Here is an 18,001-nt window from a genome sequence, read left to right as displayed (position 1 = left end):
AGGCTCCACCCTGGGTGCTGAGTGTGACGAGAAAGGGCGCCCGTCGGAGCTCCCAGGAGGGGGCACACCTTTAGCAGGCTTCCACGACCCGTGGACGTGTGTGGGCGGGCAGGGTGTGCTCGGCAGACTGGGGTGGGCCTGAGTGAGGGGCTTAAGGCCGATGGGTCATCAGGTGCCATCTGGAGGCTTCTGACCCTGACTTGGTGGCCTGTGGCCAGAGGCCACAGAGAAGCTGATTGCCTTCCCCTCTGCCCTCCCCCTCGAGCAGTGAGCACCGTCACCTGCACCCAGCACACCTATCGCTGCCACAACGGGCTCTGTGTGAACAAGGGCAACCCCGAGTGTGACGGGAAGGAGGACTGCAGTGACGGCTCAGACGAGAAGGACTGTGGTGAGCGGGGCTGCCGGCACAGCTGTGCAGGTTGTTCACTGTGCAAGGTGCCAGCCCTGCAGGGCACGAGGAGGCTGAGATCAGGCCAGCACCTCACTCACCAACACCTGTGCCCTCTGAGGGGCTGTGTCTGTCTGGAGGAGAGAATGGCTTCTTCCAACTGATTCCAAGGCACTCCCCATGGGTTAGCAGTGGTCCTGGTGATGAAACCCTGGGTGGCCAGCATGCCAGCATACCCGTGACACAGCTGCTGTCCTGGCCGCAGTGCCTGGGCTGCCCCGCTGCTGTGTGGACAGCAGCCCAGTGTGCACGGAAAGCCCTGGCATCCTCCCTCCTGCTGGAGGATAGGGTGCCGCTTACCTGAGCCCTAGTTCTGGTTACTGTGCCCGCCACTATATCCTTTAATTTGTAGCCTGTTGTATGTGTGGGAAGTGCTGGTGCAGCTGCAGCCGTTCTGTGACCTCACGTCACCCTTCCTCTCTCCCCTCTGAGAACCATGTCCTTTAGCATTCAACAAGATCTATGCAAATCATATCCAAATCAACTCTATGTAAACCATCCCATTTCTGGGGGCCCTGGATGCATTTGTGCAGGATGGGGGAGGTGGGAGAGTGAGGGTTGTGAGTTTGGGAGCAGGGGAGAGGAGAGAGACCAGGTATACGAGGCTTGAGGATACTTCTGGGGGGTCTCCCGTGCCTCGCCTGCTTTCGCAGCTGTGCTCTCGCTCTGAGGTGCTGAGCCTGGCACAGGGCCCCTGGGGTCCCGTGTCCCCTCGGCTCACAGTCCTTCGGGGCTCTCTGCACCTCGCAGACTGTGGGCAGCGGTCGTTCAGCAAGCAGTCGCGTGTCGTTGGGGGCCAGAACGCGGATGAAGGCGAGTGGCCGTGGCAGGTGAGCCTGCACGCCCTGGGCCAGGGCCATGTCTGCGGGGCCTCCCTCATCTCTCCCACCTGGCTGGTCTCTGCAGCGCACTGCCACATCGACGACAAGGGCTTCAGGTGGGTCCCTGGCTGGGGCACGGTGGCCTCCTGTTGGCTCTCAGTGTTTTCTGGGATTGGAAAGCCCCCTGTGTCTGAGTTTTGCTAAGGAGGGGTGGCCTTTGGGCAGATACCCCAGGACTGGCTAATGGCAGTAATGATAAAACTTTCATGGGGTGCTCACTCTGTCAGGCATTGTGTGAGGGCCTCTTTCAGTAACCTGATTAGGCAGCTCCTCCTGTATCCCTGGAGTCCCTGGCTGGTTCAAACGGTTAACATGCTTGGCTGCTAACTGAAAGGTTGGAGGTTCAAATTTACCCAGAGGCACCTCAGAAGAAAGGCCTGGCACTCTACCTAGGAAAAATCAGCTATTGAAAACCCTATGGTGCACTGTTCTACTCTGACACACATGGGGTGAGCCGGGGTTGACACCATGGCAACTGGAACTGGATTGTATCTTCACTTTACAGAAGCCGAGGTTGAGAGGGTAAGGACATTTTCTTGGGGTGGTGCAAACAGTTAAGCACTCGACTATTAGCCAAAAGGTTGGCGGTTTGAACCCACTCAGAGGTGCCTCAGAAGACAGGCTTGGCAATTTACTTCTGAAAACCTATGGAGCAGTCCTGCTCTGACACACATGGGTCACCATGCATCAGAATCGACTCAACATCAACTAACAACATCACAGCTGTTAGGTGGCAGAGCCACACTTGAATCCAGGTTAGTTTGGCTCCAAAGCCTGGGCTGAGAACCTCCATATTGCACGGACTCCTTAGGGTTGGTTAAGACCAGCCTTGGCTTGTTGGGAACCTTGGACAAGTTATTGAAACTTCCTAGGCCTCAGTGTCTTCTTCATCCATAGTGGTGACACTGTTAGTTCTTATCCTAGAGTTGCAAGTGTAAGATCGTGCTGGAAACACTTTGCACGTAGTAGGTGCCCAGGACATTGTAGCCTCAGGTTCATGGGCGGACAAGAGGCCTGTCCAATGAAGGTAGCAGCTAAAGTGACTAAGGAAGGGCCAGGCTGGCACCTCAGGACTAGCTAGGCAGGGCCCAGAGCCTGGGAGGTCAGAGAGTCAGCAGGAACGGGTGGCACCATCTGGGTGGGCTGTTGTGTCTTAGCTCCCAGACTAGCCAGGCCCTCGGCCATTGGCTGCTGAAAGGGGTCTCAGAGGATGGCTTGCTCTTGAAGAAGCAGGGACAGAGGAGAAGGCTTCCTGTGGGTGACTGCTACTCTGCAGGGTCAGCAGCTCCATGACAAGGTAGCCCAGGCCGCCATGACTGCCCTGTTGGGTGGAGGGAGGAGAGGAGACGTGTGCATTCTTTGAAGAGAGATGGGCACACAGCGTGCGGTGGACGTAGGCATGGGTGGGCCAGCAGGTGCACGTTGGCATGAGTGGGGACAACGCAGGGCTGGGCGAGTGGACCTGGCTTCATGGCCTTGCTGGCTGTTGAGGTGTAACCTCTTCAACCTGAGTCTGTCCTGCTTCCTTGCCTCATTCTGTCACTCCCCTCCATCCTGTGTGGAGATGACTTTCTTTCTTTTGGGGCTGATGGGAGCTAACTTAAGAATTTTTTATAACAAACTCATTTTGGAATAATTTTAGATTTACAAAAGAGTTGCAAAGATTGTACAGATCTTGGCCCACTCCTAATTAGCTGTGTAATCGTGGGCAAGTAACTTAGAATAGTGCACTCAGAATCGTCCTGGGTAGTGTCCATATTCCCCTCACCCAGTTTCCCTATTGTTAACATGGTATGCTCGTCAGCACTAAGAAGCTAACACTGGTGTGTTACTAGTAACTGAACTCCAGACTTTATTGGGATTTCTCCAGTTTTCACAGTGATGTCCTCTTTCTGTTCGGGCGTCGCCCGGGGTACCACATTGCATTTTGTTGTCATGTCTCCCCATCCTTTTCTGATCTGTGACAGCTTCTCAGTCTTTTTCTTGTTTTTCATGATTTTGACAGTCTTGGCCAAGTGTCTTTTAGAGCATCTCCCCATCTGGGTTTGTCAGATTTCCCTCCTGATTAGACTGGACTTCTAGGTTTTTGGAAAGAAGACCACAGAGGTGAAGTGCCCTCATCACATCATACCAGCAGGTGTCTTGGTTACTTAGTGTGCTCTAACAGAAACATCACAAGTGAGTGGCTTTAAAGAATAGAAAGTTACTTTCTCACAGTTCAGGAGGCTACAAGTCTAACTTCAGGGTCTCAGCTGTGTCGGTTCCTTCCTTGTAGGTAGTTCTAGACATTTCTTGGTTCCTTGGCTTGTACAGGCTCCTCACATGGTGTCTGTCTTCCCCTGCTTGTGTGCACTAATCACCATGTCTATGCTGCTCTTTATATAACTCAGAAGTGATTAGGTTTAGGAGCCACCCTACACTGGTATGACCTCAACTGATTGATTGATTAGATTACATTAGGTTGCATTGTGGAAGGTGATTATGTTGTATTACATTACATCCACAGGTTATAGACGTTAGAATTTCATCACATACTTTGGTGGGGTGGGGGGCAGTTCAATCCATAACAGTGGGTAAATTATGTCAATATGATTTATCACTGATGTTAGCCATGACCATTGGTTGAGGTAGTGTTTGCCAAGTAGTGTTTGCCAGCTTTCTCTACTATAAAGTTACTAGAAAGTTTTTCCTTTCCATACTCTGTTCTTTGCATGTGAGTCACTAAGTCCAACCTACACTCAAGGGAGGAGGAATTAAGCTTCACCTCTGGGTGGGAGAATATCTACTATATAAGGAGATATTTGGAATTCTGTGAGGAAGAGTTGTCTCTCCTCCCCCATTTATTTACTCATTTATGTGTATCAGTGTAGATTGATATAATTTGCTTATTTGATAATATTATTGATTTTACACTTTGAGTTGTAATTCAATATCACGTTATTTGTTGCTCAAATTGTTCCAGATTTGGACTTTGGGGGCCTTCCAGGTTGGCTCCAGTGTGTCTTTGACATGCCCTAAGCTTTTGTTTCTTGAGCCACTACAGGGTACTCCAGGCTCATCTTGTATTTTTCCTGTCCCAGCCCTAGGATCAGCCACTTCTCTAAGCAGCCCTTTTATCAGAGTCGTATTTAGAAACCGAGATCTGAGCTCCAGGTGTGCTCATTGTTATTGCACACAGTATGTGTACATACTTTCTTAAGAACTCACTCTTGTGCCTAACTTTACTTCTTCTTCTTCTCCTTCATCTTCTGCTGATCATCAGTCTTATTTCTGCTAGTTAATAGTACAGCCAGTATGTTCATTATCCATTGTCATCATGTGCAGTAGGGAGAGGAACATGATGAAGATTTGGTTCCTACCCTTCACTGACTTCACAGGGTCGGGGGACAAGATGTGTTCATGCACATGCACACACAGGTGTGTGCACACACACATACACACAAACACACAAGGGTCTACAGGTTAGCTAGGGCACAAACTGAAGTTTAGAATTCTGCCTGTGGGGATGTGGGGTGGGTGGCTGTTAGGAAGGGCTTTATAAGGAGGGACATCTGGACTGAGTTTTTATTTTATTTTTTTATTGTGCTTTAGGTGAAAGTTTAGCTCAAGTTAGTTTCTCATGCAAAAATATATACACACATTGTTTTGTGACATTGGTTACATTCCCTACAATGTGACAACACTCTCTCCCCTTCCACCCTGGGTTCTCTGTGTCCGTTTGTCCGGTTTTTCTGTCCCTTCCTACTTTCTTGCCTAGCTTTTAGGAAGGAGTTGCCCATTTGGTCTAGTATATTCGATTGAATTAAGAAGCATGTTCCTCACGTGTGTTATTGTTTGTTTTATAGGCCTGTCTACTCTGTCTGAAAAGTGGACTTCAGGAGTGGTTTCAGTTCTGAGTTAGCAGAGTGTCCAGGGGCCATAGACTCAGGGAGTCCTCCAGTCTGTCAGACCAGTTAGTCTGACCTTTTTCCGTGAATTGGAATTTTGTTCTACATTTTTCTCCTGCTCTGTCCAGGACTCTCTGTTTTAATCCCTGTCAGAGCAGTTGGTAATGGTAGCTGGGCAACATCTAGTTCCTCTGGACTCTGGTTGGTGGAGGCTCTGGTTCATGTGGTTCTTTAATCCTTTGGGTTAATATTTTCCTTGTATCTTTGGTTTTCTTCATTCTCCTTTGTTCCGGATGAGCTGCTACCAATAGATGTATCTTAGATGGCCACTCACAAGCTTTTAAGACCCCATATGCTACTCACCAAAGTAGGATGTAGAACATTTTCTTTATGAACTGTGTTATGCCAGTTGACCTAGATGTCCCCTGAGACTATGGTCTCCAGCCCTCAGTGCCAACAGCTACGTCCCTCAAGGTGTTTGGATGTGTCTAGGAAGCTTCTACGCCTTTGCTTTGGTCAAGTTGTGTTGATTTCCCCTATATTGTATGTTGTCTTTCCCTTCACCAAAGTTGACACTGTTCTACTATCCAGTTAGTGATTTCTACTCCCTCTCCTTCCCCACCCTCATAACCATTAAAGAATGTTTTTCTCTGTGTATAAACTTTTTTCTGTGTTTTTATAATAGTGGTCTCATGCAATATTTGTCCTTTCATGATTGACTTATTCCTTTCAGCATAATGCCCTCCAGGTGCATCAGTGTTGTGAGATGTTTCACAGATTTATCATTGTTCTTTATTGTTTCATAGTATTCCCTTGTGTGTCTGTACCATAATTTGTTTATCCATTCATCTGTTAATGGACTCTTAAATTGTTTCCATCTTTTTGCTATTGTGAACAGTGCTACAATGAACATGGGTATGCATATGTCTATTTGTGTGACAGTTCTTCTCTAGGATATATTCTAGATTGCTAGATTGTATGGTATTTCTGTTTGTAGCTTTCTAAGGAGGTGCCATATCCTTTTCCAAAGTGGTTGTACCATTTTACACTCCCACCAGCAGTACGTAAGAGTTCCGATCTCTCTGCAACCTCTCCAACATTGTTATTCTCTGTTTTCTTGACTAGTGCCACTATTGTTGGGGTGAGATGGCATCTCATTGTAGTTTTGGTTAGCATTTCTCTAACGGCTAATGACGGCAAGCATTTCTTCATGTGTCTGTTAGCCGCTTGAATGTCTTTTATTTATTTATTTTTATTGTGATTTAGGTGAAAGTTTACAGAGCAAATTAGTTTCTCATAACACATATTGTTTTGTGACATTGTCTGCCAACCCTGTGACATGTGAATACTCTCCTCTGCTCAACCTCGAGTTCCCTATTTCCATTTATCTAGCTTTCCTGTCTTCTTCTGGCTTCTTGTCCTTGCTTCTGGGCTGGTGTGCCCATTTAGTCTCATATACATGGTTGAACTACGTATGTTATTGTCGGTCTTATAGGCCTGTCTAATCTTTGGCTAAAGGGTGAACCTCAGGAGTAATTTCAGTACTGAGTTAAAAGGGTGTCTGGGGGCCATACTCTCAGAGCCGCCTGAATGTCTTCTTTGGTGAAGTGTCTGTTCATATCCTTTACGCATTTTTTAATTGGATTGTTTGTCTTTTTGTTCTTGAGGTGTTGAAGTATTTTGTTGATTTTAGAGATTAGACCCTTGTCGGATATGTCATTGCCAAAAATGTTTTCCCGGTCTGTCGGTTCTCTTTTCACTCTTTTGGTGAAGCCTTTTGATGAGGATAAGTGTTTAGTTTTTAGGAGCTCTCAGTTACCTAGTTTCTCTTCTGGTGTTTGTATATTGTTAGTTATGGTTTGTATACTATTTATGCCATGTATTAAGGCCCCTAGTGTTGTCCGTATTTTTTCTTCCATGATCTTTATTGTTTTAGGTTTTATATTTAGGTCTTTGATCCATTTTGAGTTAGTTTTTGTGTATGGTGTTAAGTATGGGTCTTGTTTCATTTTTTTGCAGATGGACATCCAGTTATGCCAATACTGTTTGTTAGACGGTCTTTTCCTTGTTTAATGGACTTTGGCCCTTTGTCAAATATCAGCTACTCATAGATGAATGGATTTATGTCTGGGTTCTCAATTCTGTTCCATTGGTCTATATGTCTGTTATACCAGTACGCAGCTGTTTTGACTACTATGGCTATATAATAGGTACTAAGATCAGGTAGTGTGAGGCCTCCCGCTTTGTTCTTCTTCTTCAATAGTGCTTTACTTAGCCAGGGTCTCTTTTTGTTTTTTTTTTTAACTTTTCTTCTAAATTTTATTTAGTTTTGTTGTTGTTGAGAATAAAACAGTCTCTACATGTACAATTTAGTGACATTCTTCAAATTGTGTAACCATTCCCACCCTTCTTTTCTGACTTGTTCCTTCCTCATTAACATAAATTCACTGCCCACTAAGATTCCTACTAATGTTTTGAATTGCTGTTGTCAGTTTGATCCCATACAGATAATTCTTAAAAAAGCATAATGCTCAAGGCAAACATTCTTTACTAGTTAAGATAAACTATGTTTGGTTTTAAGATGACTTCAGGGATATTTTTGGTTTAAGGTTTAAAGTTGATCTCAGGGCAGTAGTTTCAGGGATTCATCCAACCTCCATGGCTACAGAAAGTCTATAGAGTCCATGAAAATTTTTTCTTTTTTTAACATTTTATTGTTTAGGTGAAAGTTTACAGAGCAAATTAGTTTCCCAATCAACAATTTATACACAGCTTGTTTTGTGACATTGGTTGCAAACCCCTGAATGTGTCAGCACTCTCCCCTCTTCCTGGGTTCTCTGTGTCCATTTGCCTAGCTTTCCTGTCCCCACCCTCCTTCTGAACTTTGCCTTTTGGGCAATTGCTGCCCTGTAGGTCTTGTTTAGTTGATTTTTCTGAGGTATACATTCCTCACTGGTGTTGCTGTTCATTTTATAGGCCTGTCTATTGTGTGGCTATAAAGTTATCTCGGAGTGATTTCAGTTCCAAGTTTGAAGGGTGTCTAAGGGCCATAGCCTCACGAGTTCCACCAGTCTCTATCAGATCAGTAAGTCTGGTCTTATTTATGAGTTTGAACTGTGTTCTCCATTTCTATCCAGCTCTGCCCATGACCTACTACTGTGGTTCTGGTCAGAGCTGTTGGTAGTTATAGCAGGCACCTTCTAGTTCTTCTGGTCTCAGGCTAGTGGAGGCTGTGGTTCATGTGGTCCATTAGTCCTTTGGACTGATTGTTTCCTTGAGTCTTTTGTTTTCTTCACTGTTCTTTGTTCCAGACAGGGAGAGATCACTTGTTGTATCTTTGATGGCCACTTACAAGCTTTTTAAAAAATATTTTATTGTGTTTTTGGTGAAAGTTTACACAGGACATTAGGTTCTCATTTAACAATTTCTATACGTATCGTTCAGTGACATTGGTTATGTTCTTCACAATATATCAGCATTCTCATTTCCATTTTGGTTGTTTTGTTTCCATTAATCTAGCTTCCCTGTCCCCCTACCCTTCTCATCTTTGGTCTAGGGTAAATGTTTATCATTTGGTTTCATTTAGACGATTATTTTGAGGAGCACAGTATTCATGGGTGATATTTATTTTATGGGTCAATATGTCATTTGACTGAAAGGTGACTTCCGGAGTGGTTTAATTCCAAGTTTAAAGAGTATTTCAGCGTGATAGTCCCAGGGGATCATCTAGTCTCTACCAGTCCAATAAGTCTGGCCTTTTTTTTTTTTAGGAATTTGAGTTTTGTTTTACGTTTCTCCTGCATTCTGTCTGGGACCATCTATTGGGTCCCTGGTCGAGATCGTCAGTAGTGGTAGCTGGGCACCATCTAGTTCTTCTGGTCTCATGGTAGGTAATGTGTTTGTTCGTGTAGACTATTGGTTCTGTAGACTAGTTTCTTCTTTGAGTTGTTGGTTTCCTTCTTTCTCTTTAGCTCCGGATGAGTAGAGACCAATAGTTGTATCTTAGATGACTGCTTGCAAGCTTTTAAGACTTCAGACGCTACTCACCAAACTAGGATGTAGAACGTTGCCTTTATGGACTATATTATGCCAATTGACTGAGATGCTCCACAGGACTGTGGTCCTAAGCCCTCAAATCTGGTAGACCAATCCCAGGAGGTATTTGGTTGTGTCTAGGAAGTATCCATAACTGTGCCCCCATGTGCTTTATTTTATACTTGAAAATATATGTAGCACACATAAACTTGTATATATATATATACCTACAGTTATTGTATATGTCATCCTGTACATATTTATGCATACTTATATATCTATGTAACAAAACACATATTTTTTAGTTATTACAGTTGTTGAAAAATTGTATAAGCCTCAATGAATTTTTTTAATAAATTCCCAGATAAATTGTTCATTGACATTTGTTACATTTATCACAATTTGTCAGTGTTCTCTTTAATTGTGTCTATACCCTTCTATTTGTGCTCACTCATCTTTGCTGTGGTTGTGCTGTGCTCACTACTTCTACACTCAGAGCCACATTTCCCATCACCAGAAGTAATAAGTCTCTAACTTCTAAAGCACACTTACCCCGTCCGCCTTCTCCCTGGAAACCACCAATGAATGTTGATCTCTCTATATTTATCTGTTTCACTGGCAAGCTTCTAAAACCCTAGTCACTACTCGCCAAGGTAGCATGTAGAACATTGTCTGTATGGATTATGATATGCCAATTGGAGTCCATGAGAATTTGAAATTCTCTTCTGTATTTACCCCCCCCCCCTTTTTTTTAATTGAACTTCAGATGAAGGTTTATCGAACAAACTAGCTTCTCATTAAACAGTACATATATTGTTTTATGGCATTGGTTAACAACTCCATGACGTGTCAGTACTCTCCCTTCTCGACTTTGGGTTCCCTGTTACCAGCTTTCCTGTCCCCTCTTGCCTTCTAGTCCTTGCCCTTGGGCTGGTGTGCCCCTTTAGTCTTGTTTTGTCGTATGGGTCTGTCTGATCTTTGGCTAAAAGGTGAACCTCCAGAGTGACTTCATTACTGGGCTAAAAGGGTTTCTAGGGGCTATACTCTCGGGGTTTCTCCAGTCTCTGTCAGGCCAGTAAGTCTGGCCTTTTTTTGTGAGTTAGAATTTTGTTCTACATTTTTCTCCTGCTCTGTCCGGGACCCTCTATTGTGATCCCAGTCAGAGCAGTCAGTGGTGGTAGCCTGGCACCATCTAGCTGTACTGGACTCAGCCTGGTGGAGGCTGTGGTCGTTGTGGTCAGTTAGTCCTTTGGACTAATCTTTCCCTTGGGTCTCCATTCTCCCTTGCTCCTAAAGCGGTGAGACCAGTGGAGTATCTGAGATGGCCACTCACAGGCTTTTAAGACCCCAGATGCTACTCACCAAAGTAGAATGTAGAACATTTTCTTAAGTGTTATGCCAGTTGAGCTAGATGTTCCCTGAGACCATGGTCCCCACAGCCCTCAGTCCAGCAGTTCTGTCCCTAAGGGAATTTGGATTTGTCCATGGAGCTTCCATGACCTTACCCTAAATAAGCTGTGCTGGCTTCCTCAGTATTGTATACTATCTTACCCTTTACCATAGTTACCACTTATCTATTGTCTATTTAGTGTTTTTCCATCCCCACCCCTCCCCTTCCTCGTAACCATCAAAGATTGTTTCTTTTTGTGTAGTATTTACTCCCTTTTGATCAGGATTCTTCTATGGAATCTTTGCTCAAAACAGGGCTTCAGACTGGTTCAATCATGGCTGAGGAAGCGACACTGGAACAGACTCGCATTTTTAAAATTTGGGTGAACTGGAACGATAAATGAAACGGGAAAAATTACAGGCTGCAGCCCTGCTAGAAACTTAGTCTCCCTCTCAGGGCAGCATACACGTTGCATACACGAAAAGTGGGAAACAGTGGCGCCCATCTCGAAGTTGTGGGCGACCACGCCATCTTGAACGTGTGCTGCTCTCCGAAGTTTCGCCAATAATCCCGTCTCCTGCATCAGACTTCTAAAAGGGCTCACTATGTCTCTTCTGAGTCTCCCATTCCAAGGCTTTGACCTGTAATTTTTTTCCATTCTGATGATCATTCCCATTCCCCAAATTTTAAAAATTGGGGTCTCTTCCAGTTTTGCTTCGTCAGTCATGACTGAACTGTTTCAAACTGGTTCCAAGCCCTGGATCAAAATGTTCAGTGATGGTCGCCGGGCACCATCCAGTTCTTCTGGTCTCATGGCAAATGAGGCAGTTGTTCGTGGAGGCAATTAGCCACACATTCCATATCCTCCTCCTATTCCTGACTCTCTTTCTTCCTCTCTTGCTCCAGGTGTGGACTGAGTTTTGAAATATGAGAGGGTGTTTGTCAGATGGACCAGACAGGTCAGACCTTCTGTACAAAAGGAGCATTGTGAGCAAAAATAGGAAGGTGTGAGGTGATGCAAGGGCCTGGGATTCAGTTACTTTGATCACATTCTGAGTCAACAGGTGCTTGTAAGGGCTTTACCAAGAGGGGTTACAGTATCAGCCTAAGCGCCCGGATTCAAATCCTGGCCCACTGTTTATTAGCTGTGTGTTTTCAGCCAAGTAACTTCATCTCTCTCTGCCTGATTCCTCATCTTAAAATGGGCAGCTCTACCCTGAAGGGCTGCTTGGAGGCTAAAATGATGTAATGTGTCAGCACTTAGAATAGTGCTTGGTACATTGTCAGCTTTCTCTGAAAGCTAGCTATTACCAGCTGCACTCTCCCAGCCATCCTAGTCGATGGAGGGGGCAGGGGTAACAATGGCTGCATCTTCACAACTGCTCTGTCCGCTACTTGTAGACATGCATACCTTGAATAGCCAGAGACACAATCTATAATGTAGTGGGATACTGTCCTAGGCTGAATAATGCTGACTTTGGGGAAAAGATCTCTGTGGCAGGGATGATAGGGAGGTCTTGGGGCGGAGGTGGGGTGGGTGGGTGGCGTCTTGGGTGAGGTTGCTGGATGAGGGGGTCTGAGCTTCCAGGAGGAGGTGGAAAGCATCCAGTTGCCAGGAATAGCCCCAGCAAAGGGATGTCTGTATTAGTGCTGGGGACAGAGGGGAGGTGGAACCAGAGGGGGACTAGGATGACTCTCCTCACTCCCGTGTCCCATCCCATCCTTTCCATCACCAAGTCCTTGCTTCCCGAATATTCCTGAAATATCTCTACTCTTTTCCATTCACTTTGCTGCTGGCTGCAGCCCCTCGAGCTGGTCTGGAGAGATGGCTGGCTGGCTGGGTATGGGGGTGATGGGGAGCAAAAGTCAGTCAGTGACAGAATGCCTGGGTGGGGAGGTGAGGCCTCACCTACTAGGTCAACACCTGTTCATTTTAGGGTATTGAATAAGAGGGAGAGGGTCTCACTGAAGCAGTTTTTAGGAAATTAGTATCCGGCAGCAACAGATTAGAGTGAAGACAGACCAGAGGCCAAGAGACCGGTTTGGAGGCTGTGGCTCCGGTCAAAGTAAGACTCTGTAGGGAGGTGGCGGCAAGGGTGGGAGGAGGGGCTGGATGCAAGGGAAAGCCTAGGGCAAGAGAGCAGGACTAGGGCGGCGGTGGGGAGAGACAGCCGGGAGGATTCTCATGCTCAGCGCCCGCAGGAAGGAGAGAAGGATGCTGTGGCTAAGGATTCCATACCTGGCCATCTAAGTAGCCTCTTGATTTTCCTCAGAAATCATAAAGGGCACATATTCGTTTGTTTTACATAGAAAACAAAGCAGCTCTTGTTTTTTTGCTTTTTGTTTTTCGTCCTACAAATTTTCTATTTAAAAAAATTTTCTCAACTTACTATTTTTGAAAAAATTTCAAACCTACAAAAGATTTGGAAGTACAGTGGAAAAACGAGAGACAAGTACAATGATTACCCTTCATCCACCTTCATTGATGGTTACCTTTGATCTCATTTGTAATATTTTTCTCTCTTCGCACATATGGGTGCGTTTTTCTGAGCCATTTCCGAGTCTTCTCCCCTGAGGACGTCGCTTATATCTCCCAAGGGCAAGGGTGGCCTCCTCTGTAAACACAGACTAGTCATCACATTCAGAATCTGTAGTGTTGATACAATACTGCCCATATGTCCGCTGATTGTCACCGTAGTGAATTTTAGAGGTTTTTATTGTATTTTTTTTATTGTATTTTTTTATTATCTAGAATACAGTCAGAGACTTGTATTTAGTCATTTATTAGGTCTCTCTAGTCTCCTTTTTGTGTTTCTAATCTAGGACACTTCTCCCAAGCCTTTTATGTTTTGGTGTCTCATGGCACTGACGTTTTTTGGGAAGTCCAGGTCGCTTATTTTGCAGAATCTCTTTGAGGATTTTTATTTTATTTTTTATTGTACTTTAGATGAAGATTTACAGAACAAGTAGTTTCTCATTAAATAGTTAGTACACATCTTATTTTATGACATTGGTTAACAACCCCACGACTTGTCAACACTCTCCCTTCTCGACCTTGGGTTCCCAATTACCAGCTTTCCCATCTCCTCCTGCCTTCAAGTCCTTGTCCCTGGACTGTTGTGCCCCATTAGTCTCGTTTTGTTTTATGGGGCTGTCTAATCTTTGGCTGAAGGGTGAACCCTGGGAGTGACTCCATTACTGAGCTGAAAGAGTGTCTGGGGGCCATACTCTCAGGGTTTCTCCAGTCTCTGTCAGGCAGTAAGTCTGCTCTTTTTTTGTGAGTTAGAATTTTGTTCTACATTTTTCTCCAGCTCTGTCCGGGACCCTCTGTTGTGATCCCTGTCAGAGCAGTCAGTGGTGGTAGCCAGGTACCATCTAGTTGTGCTGGACTCAGTCTGGTGGAGGCCGTGGTAGTTGTGGTGCGTTAGTCCTTTGGACTAATCTTTCCCTTGTATCTTGTTTTCTGCATTCTCCCTTGTCTGTGAGGATTTTTCTGACTGTTTCCTCGTGATTAGATCCAGGTTAAACACTGTCAGAAAGCACCACATGGATGACGTGTCCTTCTTGGTCCATCACATCAGGAGCTACGTGCTGTCCCACGAGTGGGGATGGTCGTTCAGTTCAGGTGGTGTGCATCCGGCTTCTCCATTACGAGGGCATTTTCCCCCTTTGTTATGAACCTTGGGTGATACTTTGAAACACCGAATATCCTGTTCCCACGTCACCCAGTGGTTTTAGCATCTGTTGATGAATTTTGCATGTTTTGATTATTGTTATAGAAGGAGCAAAATGATAATTTCTTACTATATCCTTTCTTCTATATTTAATAGCTATTTTTTTTCTTTAAAGGATACTTCTCCTTCTTCCTTTATAAATTATTTTGAAACTATTTTTTAGACTCAGATGGACTCATGATTCCCTTTTTAAATCAGTATGTATAGTAATTTGATCCTGTTATTTATTTTGATGTTCAAATTATTCTGAATTTGACCAGTGAAAGCCTTTTGGTTCCTTTTGACATACAGTGAGTCCCTGGGTTATGAACATCCAATTTACAGACAGTTCGTACTTGCTCTTTAATGTTGTGTAAAATTTACCCTCAATTTGAAATGTTTGGACCAACCCCTACTTGCAACAAATCCTTTATCACAATCACCTTCACTTGCTTCACGTGCAGCTTTAACCAGAAACCCGTTGCTGTCAAGTCAATTCCGACTCATAGTGACCCTATAGGAAAGAGTAGAACTGCCCCATAGGGTTTCCAAGGAGTGGCTGGTAGATTTGAACTGCTGACCTTTTGGTTGGCAGCCGTAGCTCTTAACCACTGCGCCGCCAGGGCTCCATTCTTACACTGAAGTAAGGCTAAATAAGAACTATATGTACTTGCTCCAACTTACCGACAAATTCGACCTAAAGACACACTCAGGAACAGATCTTGTTCATAACCTGGGGACTGCGTGCTTTCCCGTCAGTTTTTGAACACTCATTCTCGAGCAAAACAAAAGATTCCAGGATCCATTTCTGCTTTCCCTGCCCCAGCCCTGGAGTCAGCCGTTCCTCCGGAGAGTCCAGCGCCTGTTAGTGGAGAAGGAGACTCGGAAACCGACACCTGGGCTACTGGGGATGCTGCTGTCTTGTGGCCTTTTCTTTTTTAAATCATGAGGGTTTTTTTGTGTTTGTTTTCTTCATCCCTCAACAAATTTAATTGCTTCTGCTCTTCTTTTTTTCTCTGCATTTTTTTCTTTTTCTTTTCGCATGCACAGCTCAGTGACATTAATCACATTCACCATGTTGTACAACCATCACCACTGTTTCCAGATTTTTCCATCACCTTTAACAGAAGCTCAGTGTCCCCTAAGCAGTGAGTCGCTCTTTCTCCCACCCTCCCAACCCTGGTAACCACTAATAAACTTTGATAATTTTTTCTGATAACTTTTAATTCCAACCCAGGGTTCTTCCTCACCTCCTCCTACTCCAGATTTGTATCTCCCTTTTGTGATTAATTACTAACTGAAACGTTGGCAGTTTGAACCCGCCCAGCGGTGCCACAGAAGAAAGGCCTGGCAATATGCTTTAGTTAAGATTACAGCCAAGAAAACCCTATGGAGCAGTTCTACTCTTAGCTACATGGGGTCACCATGAGTTGAAATGGACAGGACAGCAATGTGTTTGGTTTGGTTTGGCTTTTTTCTGTACTGAAACCGGCTCCCGACATCAGTGTATTTATTCATTTGCTCAGTCCTCAGTATATGTTTCCAGAACTGCCAAACCTAGTCAGTCCACTGCCAACAACAAACCCAGCAGATAAAGTTCAATATGTTCTTCCAGTTTGTTTTGCTCTTAGAATATAGACTGTTAGGTTAAAAAATTATTTGAATTAATTTGTTTGTTATTTCTTCTGAGAAATTAGATTCATAAGCTATCTAAATATTTGTAATCAGATTAAAAATGCACTAAAAGAGTTAAAAAAAAAAAAGGTGAAGCGAGGTTAAGTGCTGTAACAGGAAGCATGCAGGAAAGTTCACAGTTTAGGGTTAAGGCCAAGAGTCCTCGGCTGTTGTCCTCTCCCGGGAAGTTGCTTTGTCTCTGGCAGGAAGCCCCCTTTCGTCTTTCCAGGAAGGTGATGGGGTCCCCCCGTGCCCCACGTGTTCCTGCCCACACAGACCCATAGTGAACCTGCTCTCTGGGTACCAGTGCCCTGAGCTGAAGAGCAGCTGGGTAAACGCACGTCCCCAGCCCCACCTACACTGGGCTGCCTGTTCCAAACGCGCTCTCCCTCTGCTGGCCCTTCCCAGGTACTCAGACCCTGCCATGTGGACCGCCTACCTGGGCTTGCATGACCAGAGCAAGCGCAGTGACCCTGGGGTGCAGGAGCACAAGCTGAAGCGCATTATCCGCCACCCCAGCTTCAATGACTTCACCTATGACTATGACCTGGCCCTGCTGGAGCTGGAGCAGCCAGCCGAGTACAGCAGTGTGGTGCGGCCCATCTGCCTGCCCGACGCTACCCACGTCTTCCCTGCGGGCAAGGCCATCTGGGTCACGGGCTGGGGGCACACCCAGGAGGGAGGTGAGTGCCGGGCCAGACCCAGGGACCCCTCCTCCAGGCCCGGTTGCTGCTGCGTTTCCAGCCTCTTGGGTGTCCAGTCCCCTGTCTGCAGAGCCCCCCAGGCTCTGGGCGGTTTGTCTTTGTCGCCCCATTTCCCTGGCCCTGGCCGGATGAGGTCATCCCAGAGCCCAGCGGAAGCTTCTAGGGAAAAGACCGTGAGGTTGGAGGCAGTGCTCTAGATTCAAGGCCTGTCTTTGTGCTTAACTGAGTGACACAGGGCAAGTTGCTTAAAACTGAGCCCGTTTTGTTAGCCTGTAAAATAAGGATGATGGCACCTTCCCAAAGAGTGCTGATCAATGTTAAGAAAACGAACCTGAAGACCTAAGAGCTGTGCCGGCTTTTCCAGCCTGGGGCTGTGAAACCCCACCTCCACGGCCCGACCCTGCTCCCTCTCTGAAGGGAGGCAGGCCGGTAGTTGATAAATGCTAGACTGTATTTAAATTTTCAGTTATAAAGTTAATATAGCACTTGGCTGAAAATTTAAGAATGTAGAGAGGAAAAAGGAAAATAACCTGATTTATGAGCCCTGGTAGTGCAGTGGTTAAGCAATTTGCTGCTAACCAAAAGGTTGGTGGTTTGAACCCACCAGCTGCTTAGCAGGAGAAAGATGTGGCAGTCTGCTTCCATAAAGATTACAGCCTTGGAAACCCAATGGGGCAGTTCTACTCTGATCTATAGGGTTGCTATGAGTTGGAATCAACTGGAGGGCAGTGGGTTTGGTTTTTTTGGTTTAGATGACCCTACCGCCCAACCAGAATCACTGTGGCATTCTGTGATCTTTTTTCCAGCCTTTCTGTTCCTAATTTTTTCACACCATAGTGTATGTTGGCACCCATGTCACTTGGCAGATCGCCACCATGCTTGCTGCTTGGTTACTACACATGGCCAAGTTTCAGCCCATCGTGGGGATGTGTCCTCATTCTCGGCCCGAGGCATTTGGCGAGCATCTTGAAGAAAGCTTTCTCCCACATAGCATTGCTTCCTCGGGGTGGGATTCCCTGGTCACCCCGCCCCTACCTCCTCCCCAGGTTCTTCCGCGCTGATCCTGCAAAAGGGTGAGATCCGCGTCATCAATCAGACCACCTGCGAGAGCCTGTTGCCGCAGCAGCTCAGTGCCCGCATGATGTGTGTGGGCTACCTCAGTGGGGGCGTGGATTCCTGCCAGGTGGGCGGGGCCCAACCGGGAAGGAATAGGCAGACATGGGGTCCCATTCAGAGGAAGGACGACCGGTGGGCGGGCCCCACTGG

At 45.7% G+C, this 18,001-nt stretch overlaps 1 protein-coding gene across 2 annotated transcripts in view; it reads left to right on the top strand.

Annotated features, from left to right (window-relative positions):
* The window catches only part of ST14 (ST14 transmembrane serine protease matriptase), a 64,989-nt gene that overhangs the window by 45,673 nt on the left and 1,315 nt on the right, over positions 1–18,001 (top strand). For both annotated transcript variants that reach the window (XM_023734059.1, XM_023734058.1), the window contains exons 15-18: positions 269–391; positions 1,202–1,388; positions 16,440–16,714; positions 17,782–17,918. In XM_023734059.1, coding sequence (XP_023589827.1) covers positions 269–391; positions 1,202–1,388; positions 16,440–16,714; positions 17,782–17,918 — 722 coding nt within the window. The remainder of the gene's footprint in view (positions 1–268; positions 392–1,201; positions 1,389–16,439; positions 16,715–17,781; positions 17,919–18,001) is intronic.

The sequence above is a fragment of the Trichechus manatus genome, unplaced genomic scaffold (genome assembly GCF_000243295.1).
Source record: "Trichechus manatus latirostris isolate Lorelei unplaced genomic scaffold, TriManLat1.0 scaffold00064, whole genome shotgun sequence".
In the NCBI taxonomy this organism is placed as follows: Eukaryota; Metazoa; Chordata; class Mammalia; order Sirenia; family Trichechidae; genus Trichechus; species Trichechus manatus.
Note: the sequence above shows the minus strand (reverse complement) of the source record. Positions and strands in the feature narration are given on the sequence as shown.